The 12149-nt window shown below is 35.2% G+C and overlaps 1 protein-coding gene across 1 annotated transcript in view; it reads right to left on the bottom strand.

The window, feature by feature from the left end:
* The window catches only part of Rspo3 (R-spondin 3), a 76460-nt gene that overhangs the window by 46062 nt on the left and 18249 nt on the right, over positions 1–12149 (bottom strand). The window contains exon 2 of the mRNA XM_076859756.2: positions 726–917. Within this exon, the coding sequence (XP_076715871.2) occupies positions 726–917 (192 nt within the window). The remainder of the gene's footprint in view (positions 1–725; positions 918–12149) is intronic.

Here is a 12149-nt window from a genome sequence, read left to right on the forward strand (position 1 = left end):
ACTGACAAAGGGAAAGGCTGATTATTTTGAATAAGATGGTCATGGAGTACCTCTCTGGGAAGATGGTCATGGAACACTGCTCTGACATGTGAAAAGAATCCCAGATGAAATGGGAGAGCTAGCCATGCAAAGGCAGGCCAAGATCTTTCCAAATTTCCAGAAGAGCCAGCATACAACAGTAATTACAAAGGCTGGAGGTGGGAAGGCCTTGTTAGGAGACCAGTTGAGGCTGGTGCAACATGGTAGAGAGGGAGTCCTAGTAGATGATCGTGAAGGGACAGATAGAGAGCTATATGGTATTTCCTAATTTACAGTTTTGAAAGTTCACTTGGGTTCAGTGTGTAGTGCAGACTCCCTGGGTCCAGAAGAGAATGTATCCAATGGATGAAATAAATGTTTGAGTTGCTACACTCAAATCCTTTGGTAGCCTAAAAAGCTACAATGATTCAAGTAATTAAATACTTGGAGTTTTTGATGGTCATGGGAACTAAGATAGTACTGATGCTTACAGTACTTTTCCATAGGTTCAATAAGTAATAAACCTGTTCTCAGTCTTAGCTTTTCAATTAAAAGAAAATCACATGATTTTTGTTTTATCTTGCTAAATTTAAGTATGGTTTAGCCTAATCATCAGGCTAACACTATCACAGATATATTAGAAGCGATTTCAATCTGAAAAAGTCCCCAAGGATGAGATAAAAATATAATGTTGTGTAGGCACTTACTTGTACATTTATTTATATCTGGATATCGAGTTCCATAATATCCACTTGGACATGAAGAGAGACACACTCCTATCTGCTTCATGCCAATTCTTTCCAGAACAAAAAATAGTCTGGGCTTACATGACAAACATCCATTGTAATCTGAACACGTTGCACAGCCTCCTTGGCAGCCTTGACTGACATTAGGATGCACTGGGGAGACAAATGAAGAAAGACAAAAACAAAGGTTAACTTATAAACATAGAAGTTGCATGACATTTTCTGGTAGTGTTTACATTTCTTTCACTAGCTTTCAATTTGGTGGTAATGGTTGAATGAGGCAGAATTTTTTCCGACCTTTTTTTTTTTTTTTCAGTGTGATATGATATTTCCTTTTAACACATATGTTGCCTTTAATTTCAAAGTTCATAAAATTTGTGCATTTGAAAAATAGCAATGCATTTGGCTTGAACAATCTGTAGAATACCTATGCAAAATACCCTTACTAATTAGTTCCTTGGGAAATTAGGGACTATATGTAAAATATCCTTACTGAATTAGCTTCTCTGGAAATTAGGGACTGGCAATTTTATGCTCACATGTGAATTGAAATTAATACACATGACTTTAGTTTTTCATTTATGTGGTAGGTGATAAACACATGTCTTTAATTTCTTCAGTAATATAATTATACACTCTAGGGTTTGAGAAAGGATACTAAGTTCTAAGATATTTATTTTCAACTATGGTATATTAGAGAACACAATTTTACTCTTTGATTCAGTGCAAATTGATTCTGAAACTATGTTAGCTACTCACCACCCTCCAATGCTTTCTTGAAATATTTCTTCTCAAGTGGGTTTAATAATTGCCAACACAAATTGATACAATGCTGTAAATTTAATATTACTAGTATTTCCATGAGGGCCATTTGTAAGTGCTTATGGTAATTTATTCTCAGTATTGTATATTTGGGACAGTCTTACAATTTCTGTGCCCTCGTTTTCTGCTTACTGAAGTAAAAATCTTATATGCCGAGGATAGACGAGTCTGTCCTCAGAATATGGCTACACGTATTCCCAGGTTTCAAAGAATCACTCATGTAAGAGTGTCCATTATCAATTTAGAGAAAATATGAATACACATCTGGGGAGATTGATGTTTACCTCAGGTCATCCCCACTTTAACCTTTGTATGACTATTAACTGTGTGTGATGTGGTAGAAACTGCTGCCTAAGGGGTGTCTTCCTTGTGACCAGGGTTTGGGATGATTTCCCCTGCTAAAATATTCTCTATTCAAATATAAGATGAATAGCATTTTTTTGTCATTTCAGAATGCTAGAAGGGAAAAAAATGTTCCTTTGAGAAACAAAGGTTGATGAACAGGAATTGAAGGTATCTCCACATATTTCTGACTTCCTTTGTTGGAAAAGGAAGGTAATAGCTCTGATAGGCCATGCTGTTATTAGTCTGTATTCAGTAATATTTGGTTACTAAATTCTTTCTTATAAAACAAAGAGCTTCAGACTTACCTAGTAGGGGTACCCATAAGATCAAAGAGCCTTACACAGGGGTGCATGGGTGAGCTACACAGAGGTCATTTGGTTGACCAGCATCCTCTGCCTGTAAGAAGCCATCCTGGAATCAGCCACAGGAACCACAAACAGCTCATTCTCATTCCAAGACGTTTTGTAAATAAACTGAGGAAATGTGGGGGGGGGAAGGGAAGTCTGCTTTTCCTGTCTATGCTCTTCTGCAGGGTGGGGCAATCATATAAAGTGGCACAGGAGGTTTAGACATTATAGGGCCCCGGGGACTTGTAAGTGAAAACTGCTTTCCAAGTAACAGGGTCATTTTTCATGCCAGTAACTCAGCATTGGAGACTTACAGAAAATGTGTACATATTTTAAGCAGGGAAACACCCTAAGAAAGGAAAGGGTCAAGAGAGCTCTATGTTCAGAATATATCAGAATTCATTTCGAGAAATGAGAGGTGTCAGTAAAAACCTGCAACCCTTCTTCGAAAAGAATTGCCTATGGAAAAGTGAACCTCACTTGAAATAGAATTGCCTCAAGTTCCCAGGCCACTAAGTGGCTCTGGGTTCAGGGAAGATGGATCAGGTTGGTCCATGCCAGCATGTCCTTATTTCTGAAATGCAGCTGCTTAAAAGAAAACACATTGGCAAATTTATATATCTTGAAACGTTTGTCAATTATAGTATAAATTTAAATAGATCAGTTGTCAGTATCAGCATGGTTTACATATCAAAACCTCAAATACTGGGATTCTTTAAGATAAATTTCAGTTTAAAAAAATAATTGGGTTTGGGGTATTTGGAAAGTTCTTAGGAGGAGCTCTGTATGGGTCTCATGATTGAAACCAGTATCCATTGAAATTATGAGGTATGTTGAAAATACCTCACTCAATTCTCTTTTTTTACTGAGCCTTTTACTGATGAAATGTACCACAGTTGACACTGTGCTACAATAAATCTTTTCACCTGTCTTTTTAATATTTTGCCTATGAAGACAAAAGTTTTTGAAAAAATACTTTTGAAAAATCAAGGAAGACCCAGTTGTCCCAACTTGCCAGGAAAATTTGTTTATTTCTTGTCAGTGAACTTTCAATGGGGGCAGTGAACTTTGAATATGAAATGAAGGCAAACTTTATTTCTTCAAAAAAGCTTCAATGCTGGCTGTGGACATAAGAGAAATTGAGATTATGAAGTCTAGATTCTATGAACCTATTTTTTTTTATGGTTGAATTCTGTAGTGACTGCTTTCTTGAATGCCGTATAAGGATCACTCAAATTATGCAGTCTGTATTACACAACTAGATACAAATTTCCCAAACTTCATCTTAAGTCAAGAGCTTTTACTTTTTATATGGAAACCACAGAAAACTTTGGTTTGGATTGACTGTAACAGCTTTTTCAGCCATAAAATCTTGTGATCCTAAAATGGAAAATAGAATTTTACTTTTGTTGTGCCTCTTCATAATTCCTATTCTAATAATAACTTCATTTTTATTTGTAAATTTCTTTTCCCAAGCAATATTTTTCTACTGTATTTTATATAAGCAGTGTATATCTTGGTGGTGGAAAGCAAGGGGAGATTTCATGGAATATCTAATGCTTGAACTCAATTTTAGAAAGTGAGTTGGAGTTTACCAGTACATAAATGGTCCTGTGGGGCCAGGGGAGGAAACACCACAATCACCCAAACCGAGGAGACTGGCATGAGTTCAATCCAAGTGGTGCATAAGTAGTGGGTTATGGAAAAATGAGGACTATCAGAAAGCTTGGTAGAGAGTAGATCTAAATTATGGAATGCTTTGTTGGCGGGTGCCAAAGAAATTATCCTGTAGACATAGGGGTTTAAATCCAATGAATGATACATCAGTTTTCTGTTCAAAAGGAATTCTCCTAGTAGCATGGGAGTCTGGAAACTGGGAGATGAATAATGTAGTGTTCAGGGTAAAAGACAGACAGTAGCTTATATGGCTGAAACAGTATAATATGGTGAGAAAGGGATGCATGTTCTAAGGATATTTAGGAGATAGAATCAATCAAATATGGCAACCAAATAAATGTGGCCTGAACAAGAAAGGGGATTTGGGAAGCTTCTAGTTCTCACCAGTGAATAGAGAGGGGAGGAGCTACCAGGTGAATAAAGCCTGCATGGGGAGGATTAGGACACAGTGTGTAGAATAAAGAGGTCAGAAAATATAAATATCATTTAAAGTCACTAATTTTCAGGAATGAAGCTTACTTTGGGGTGGTTACTGGAGACATACATGGGAGTGTCTGGTGTTGGCTGTTTAATTAAAGATGTTCTGAAAGTGGAGAACATTGATAAATGGTAGGAAAAAAAAGACAATTCCAAATAAACAACATTTGGTAAGAGAAAAGATGTGTAATAAACAGACTTTAATAATACTTTACATTTCTATACCAATTTCAAAAAAAGCATCTCATTAAAAAACTAAGTTAACTGTGGCAACTGTCCTATGATGTATATAAGTGGGAGCTATCATAATTACTTATTTTTAAACCCTAAACTAGGACTCAAAGAAATACTACAAATCACTGAATTAATATTGAGTTTAGATCAAGGGATAAAACACATATCTTTGATATCTGGTACTTATTTCTCTAAATACAAATAAACTTCAGATGTGCAACAAGAATAGATATGAGTGGGAAATGGACAAATTCACAGGAAATTTAAATTGGGATCTTAAGATTTTACACAGTAAAATTAGTATGCCTTTCTTAAAATTAAGAAAGAGGTAAATATCTTTTCTCAGCCTATTTATGAGGGTTAAGTGTATGAAAAGGGTATATATTAATGCATAATTTAAAAACTATTTGCAGTGTCTGAATTGTAAACACCTCTGAGTTAAATGACTTCAGTTTCTCTAGCTTTTAAACAAGCCTTCCTACTATCTCCTTGATAACCTTCAACTTGTGATAAATAACTGATGAAACAGTTCCTAAGGAACTTACTATTGGCGTGAGAGTTAATTCAACTGTGATATTCAGAGCATCAAGTGTTTTCAGTTTTGTTGTTTGATGCTGAGAATTGAACCTAGAGCCTCATGCATGTTAGGCAAGCATTCCACCATTGAGCTACACCCCCAGCCCCAGAACATAGAATTTTAGAGGGTACCAGGGCATTTGGTAAATATATCATGTTACTAATTTTCAGTGTTTATGATATATCAAACCAATTACAATATTGAAAACTAAGTTCTCCTTCTTTAATAATTTAAGTGCAAGCTCCTAAGATTTGCCTTACTCTAATGCCTTTCTAAAGCTCAACTGAAAATGTACCACTATCTATTGTATATTTCTATGTGGAATAATCCATTGTTTTATGCTGCTAGTTACCTCTGATGGTACTTTATTTGTGGCTAAAGAATTTTTAAAATACCAAATTTGATAAAATTTAGGCTTATAAGACAGGTTTGATTGAATTCAAAGGAAGTTCTAAATAAAGAAGTGGTTTATTGATTTCACAATTTATATAATTAAAAATTTATAATAACAAATGTGATAAAAATTATTTTAAACTAAAAACAGCATAAAACTTATACAAAGTCTTCTGAAATAATTCTTGTCTTCACATTTACTAATTTCTTTCCTGTGTGCAGGAGCCTTATGAGTCAGGGTAGGGAAAAGAGAGCAATGGAATTCCAGTTATTTTTTACATTTGTCCTTTTCTCCAGGCCTTCTCCTTTTACAAGAATCTTCACATTGAACATAAGTTTCTTGAGGGCAGGGGTATGATTGCTTTGATAATTTCCTGTTAAGTTTCTTGATGATTTCTACACAGAGTGGCTATTTATTGAATAGGTTCTTGATAAATATTATTATTATTATTATTATTATTATTATTATTATTATTATTATTATTTTACTGGAGATTGAAACCAGAGGCACTCTATCTTTAATGAATGAAGGCAATAAATAGAAAAAAATAGGGCTGGGGTGTTAAGTCGGTGGTAGAGTGCTTGCCTCTCAAGTGTGAGACACTGGGTTTGAATAAAATAAAGGTATCGTGTCCATCTACAACAACAACAAAAAAAATTAAAAATTAGAAAAAAAATAAGCTACTGTATTTCACCAGAGTTGTCATATCAGTCCAAAAATTGGTCTTTAACTTTGAATCACGGCATTGTCCCATGGCACATTTCTGTTCAACACATGGCTTAAAAGGCAAAGATAGCAGCAATGAATTCACCAGTGGCCTATGGATGTGCTTTGCTTTCTTGGAGGCTTAAGCCTAGAACTCTCAGCACTCATGCATTGTCAGTATATTTCTGAAAGCTGACACAGCTAGTTTGTCAGATAAGGAAACCAATAATAGCAATAGCTGTATAGAGTCTTCTAATACAAAAGGTTAAATTTTCTAAGTCCATACTTTGCAGCACAGAAGTGAATTTTCTTAAGTGTACTATTTTGATTATAATGCACAAATCAATGACAACTAATGTATTAGCTCCCCCCGCCCCCCGCCCAGAGCAGAAAAATGTTCAGTAAACTGTCATGAAGAAATGATTTGGGCTATTTGGTTTTGATATATATTCACAAGTATTCTGTGCACCTTAATCTGTACCAAAGAGAGTTTAGTAATAAATGATTTTAGCAATACTAGCAAAATTTTAAAAGTTTACTATAATGGTTGCAGTCCACTTTTTTGCAAAAAATATTTGATATAAAATCTGTAATGATTACGTGGTAAAATATGGTATCTGTGCTTTTTAAAAATAATAAAGATGTTAAGTCAATAAATACTTAAGAGAAAGTATCTATAATAACTTATTTTATGTGCTGTGCCTATAAACTTCTGGTAAAAGAATCAAGTTCCAAGTCACATACAATTTGAAGATGTTTAGTTATGAAATAAATCATTCAATATGAAATTATGAAAAATTTCTAAAGGTCATTTAGTTGAATAATACATTGACCTAGAGGAAATGTGGGAATTTTTTTCTTGCCCAAGTTAGAACAACACATTTCTACCATATCTGAGAACTTGATTGTTACTGAACCATATTTAAGTTTAGTGTAATGCTACAGTTGAGATGTTTCATGGTCCTTATGGAATGCTTGGCAACATCTACTTTTAAAAAATCTTATGTTAAAAATTTGAATTACTTGGCAGTCCCCTTCAGATTCTGTTGTGTCAAATAAGAAAATATTGAAAGTCAATTTTTAAAAATTTATTTATAAGTTAAAAAGGTTTCAAAGTAGAACTGACAATGAACAGGTCTCCAGAGCCATTTAAACAATTAGGAGAAGTTAGGTATAGAAAGCAAGATATGTACAAAAGTTTTCTGAATAAATATAATTACTTTTTGGGATTCAACCCTCTTTTGGCATTCCCAAGCTATGAAACTGCATGAATCGAGGTTTAGTCATAGTCCTCCATAGTTATTATCTATTAATAATTTTTGAAAGAGATATATGTTTATGCATCTAAACATATATACATCTTGCTATTTTTGAAATACTGTTTATTGCTTGATGGTTTAATGGTTTAATAAACCAATGTCTTAATCTTTAAATGAATTAAAATTCACCTATTATTTACATGACATATATATATATATATATATGCATATGTGATTGTATATATGTGATATGGAAGCATATACATAACAGACATGCACATGCACACTCATGCGCACATACAGCTATGCATATTATTTGGCCTATTATCAAAGTCAATAGTATAGACTTTAATTGACCTATAACAGGATAATAGTTTGTGCTGTATGTTTTAGTCCCACTGAATCAATCTCTAATCTGAAATTTTGTTTTTACACCAGTGAAACTTAGAATTCCTAAGTCTTAGAGAGGAACATACTCAACAGCTGCTGAATACAGTCCAGTTGGTGCTCCACCATTATTATGTGGGGAAACACATTATTTATAATGGAAGTGATTTCTTTGAGAACTTGGTAAATCCTTCCTTTTCACTTACTAAATAATAATTTCCTAAAGGAGTCTAATATTTGTATTCTATAAATACTTTAAGATAAAACCACAGCAATAAGACAAACCTAACATTAAATAGCAACTATCTTTTCTTTTTACTTGAATCAAGTCAGCTCAAAATATTGCAAAAATGCCCAGTAAATGATGTTAGCTGTAGAATTCCTGAAATCTAAGATATGATGAATACTTGGTAGCTAGATGTAAACGTGGTGGGCAAGGGCTTTATTTTGCCTCATCACATGCTGTAGGATCAAGACTAGAAACAAAAGATGGAGATGGATGCAGAACCAACAAGTGCAATGATTTTTAAGACTGTGGGAAAGAACCAGGCCTGAGGATCACTACTATCATGAGGAAATCATGAGGCTGTAGAGATGTGAGTGATGTGACATAAAGTTAGAGAAGGGCAGAGCCTGATCCTAAAGGCCCTTCCAGAGGGAAGAGAATAGTCTCAGTCTATTTACACTCTGCATTTCTAAGTAAATCTCAAAAGGAAGGAAAAGAACCCATGTGGCCTGATACAGTTATTCACTTTAATTTTTGTTAATTTCATGAGTCTTGGAACAGAACCAGCATGTTGTATTCCATGAAAATATGCTCTATTATTAATTTTTATATTAGAGGAGAATGTTCTAATTAGTAACAAACATGAGAATTTACATTCAGATCCCAACCTTTGAAGAGACTGTGCATCCATCTACATGCTCTTTGTTCTTGAGAACAGTTCATTTCTCCTTTGTCCCTCCCCATCTCCCACCAGCAGTAATTTTAGTCTGCTTTGGGTTTTAAATTTTCACTGCTCTTTTATTGGAGGGTATGTGGGGGTGGGGTAGAGGAAGAGAAATGGTAAAGTTATGAAATGTGTAAGTAGTCATAAGAACAAAGAAAGGATAAAAAGTTTAAAAATTACAACCTTGCACATCATCTTTTCTTGCATTTTTCTAAACTCTTGCCATTAGCAATGCATATGAAATATCAGTAACAGAGCAATAATGTTATGGCTTTCACTTTTAATATAATCTTTTAAAAAACAATTTCAACATTATGTTCTTTTATTCATTAAATAATCCACAGAGTAATTTCAAAATGGACCCTTGAGAAGTAGTGAAAACCCATATTAGTTTTCCTGTAACCAACCAGGCAACTATAGTTGATACTGCTACAAAGACTGTAACAAAACTTTTGCAGGATTAAAAATAAAGTCCCCCCGGCAAACCACAAATAGAAACTCTATCATAAAGTTAATGCACTCTGCTACGTGTTAAAATGTAAGGTACTGAATCAGCATCTCTAGCTGTTGCTAAGGCAGGGAAAGCTTCCCCTTCTCCAAGTGGCCATGTTCCCAAGTGGAGGTGAATAGAGGACAAGAGGGGGTGGAGAGGGGTAATGGAGACCCAGTTCTGCAGAGAGCCAGGACCTGTTGATGAGTTAGTGGGTGGTAATAACAGCATTTTTCATGAGACAGATCCAACAGTGTTCATCCAACAGTGGGAATCATTATGTGCTCTGGTCTGGCTAAAAGAGCCATTCCTTTTTTTTTTTTTTTTTTAAGGGGAGAAATAATTAGAAATCAACACAAACAGAAAATGTGATAGTTTAATGGTAATGAATCTGCGTGGGTGAGTCCATAACTACTAACTTCACATTCTTAAGTGAAACAAACTTCAGTTTGTGCTAAAAAACAAACTCTGCTTTGTTTTATTGTGAATAAACTTGGATCTTCCTGCCACATAGCATATCTGATGGCTGGAGCCTTAGCATAAGCAAACAGCAGGAGAAGCCTTGTGGTATTTTAACAGGCACAAGAAGATGTACAAAAAGTTGGTATACCGTTTTAAAAAATCCAGCTTTATGTGCTGCATCTAAAGTCCTGAGTAGAGAAAATAGTGAATTTTTCTCATAAAATTACTAACAGAAGAGAAATACACATGCACCTTTGTGGGTCTGATGAATTTTTATGATATGTGCACAGCTTGCTGCACTGCCACCTCGTTCAGAAATGAGCCCTGCCCACTTCTCAAAGGAGCACAGGGACAGGGTAGTGAGGCACTGGCTCTGGACTCATGCACAGTCTGTTTTGAATCCCAGTTTTGAGATTTATCTAGCTAACTTGCCAATGTTTATCTCTTCTTCCAGCTACTAGTTTAAAAAAAAATTAAATTGTTCAACATCCAGACACCATCAGCTAGTAAACCTACAAAGATGAACACCTCTAATGATTTGTTTCAAGGTGTTCACAATCTGATTATTTATTTAGACAAAAGTTGCTTAGCCTCTTTGAAGCAAGCCTTTCCCTTTTTGAACATGGGAGCATCTAGGTAATATAGAGGATTAATGAGTGGATCCAGGTGCTGTAAAGCACCAGCATCTTCACAGACTTGCATTCAAAATCAATAGGTATAGGAAATTTCGTTTTACTCAAGAGACACTAACTACATCCTGTGTTACCTCCATCCATATTCAAGGTAGCTGGCAGATTTACCAATAATAAGTCTGAGAAACCACTCAGCAAGAAAACTGGAAAGAGGGCAGGTGCTGATGTTTCTTTGTACAATAGGAGATTTGATAACTTGGAGAGCCAGAAACTCACAGTCTGAGAAAGAAGCTACTTTCCAAGGACCACAGATATAAACTGTAATGGGAATCCCTGGTGATCTCACACAACATTCTGGGTAAGAAGTCTTAGGAACTCTGGCAACTTACTGAAAACAAACATGTACTTAAACAGACTGAAAGACATGACATAGAAATGCTACTAGTACAGTGCATAGAACCAAAGGTCTGTGCTTATAGCTACAGAACTTCACTGCATGGAAGAAGGACCTATAGTGCTTATTCAAAATGCACACGCATAGGATCCACTCCAAGAATGTTGATTTGGGAATGGAGATGGCAGACTTAGCTATACTTATAAGGAGCACTCCACTTGAATTTGATGCAGGTGACATAAATACCACACTCTCAGCATCATATCATCACCATCTTCATAAATAAGTGATTGCTGGAGGCAATCTTCTAGGGACTGATTATACTGAGAAACAAAACATTGTTTCTCACTCAAGAAGCCTACAATGAAGTTAGTAAAATAATCTTTTGAAATTCCAAAGACAATAAATATATAGACAAGAAATTTAATAAAACAGATTTTTGTTTGTTTGTTTTTTTAAGTAGGAGCAATTACCAATGGTTATGTGAAAACTACAGAGAGCAGTTAGGAATAGTTTATGGGACTTTAAGGGAAAAGAGGAACTTATATAAAAGAAAAGGGGAAAAAAGGTGAAGTGTTATGAACAAAATTCTTTAGATAGGAATACATAAATAATATTTGGGAGGATGGGGAATATAATCATGGAACTTGCTCTTTCTTAACCCTATCAGCTTTCAGATTTGAACCTGAAGTTAATTAGGGCTCAGATGGTAAAATTATAAAGTTTTGGAGGGATCTACTTCAAACTGATTCCCCAGAATCATCTACTTGATTGTGTCTATAATAACAAATATCCTGATATTGGGAGACATCCATATAATTTATTTTTTAAAATTCCCCTTATATAGACACTCAACCTCTTAGGAAGTTCTAGTTCCACACGGAACACTTCTTCCTGAGAGCAGCTGGTCCAACAGTGCTGGGTGCTCTTGCCTCCTCACTTCCTCCCCATGATGAGCTCCAGGGGAACTGAAATGGGACAGGTCCTTAAGAATTTGGCAACTCAGCTGTCAGCCAGTAAGACTCTCATCCACAACAAAGAGTTTCCCTAACCTTCAAGCCTTCACAGTCAAATCCAAAGAAATTCTACTAACAATAGACACTTCAGTGGAAATACATGTGGATTGTGGCAGTGAAGGAAAGACCACGTTTTAGAGTTTATAGAAAAACAAAACAAATATCATCCTACCAGGACTTGTAGGGGGGTATTTTGCCTCCCACTAGTCTTTGATGC

This window comes from Callospermophilus lateralis, chromosome 6 (genome assembly GCF_048772815.1).
Source record: "Callospermophilus lateralis isolate mCalLat2 chromosome 6, mCalLat2.hap1, whole genome shotgun sequence".
Lineage (NCBI taxonomy): Eukaryota > Metazoa > Chordata > Mammalia > Rodentia > Sciuridae > Callospermophilus > Callospermophilus lateralis.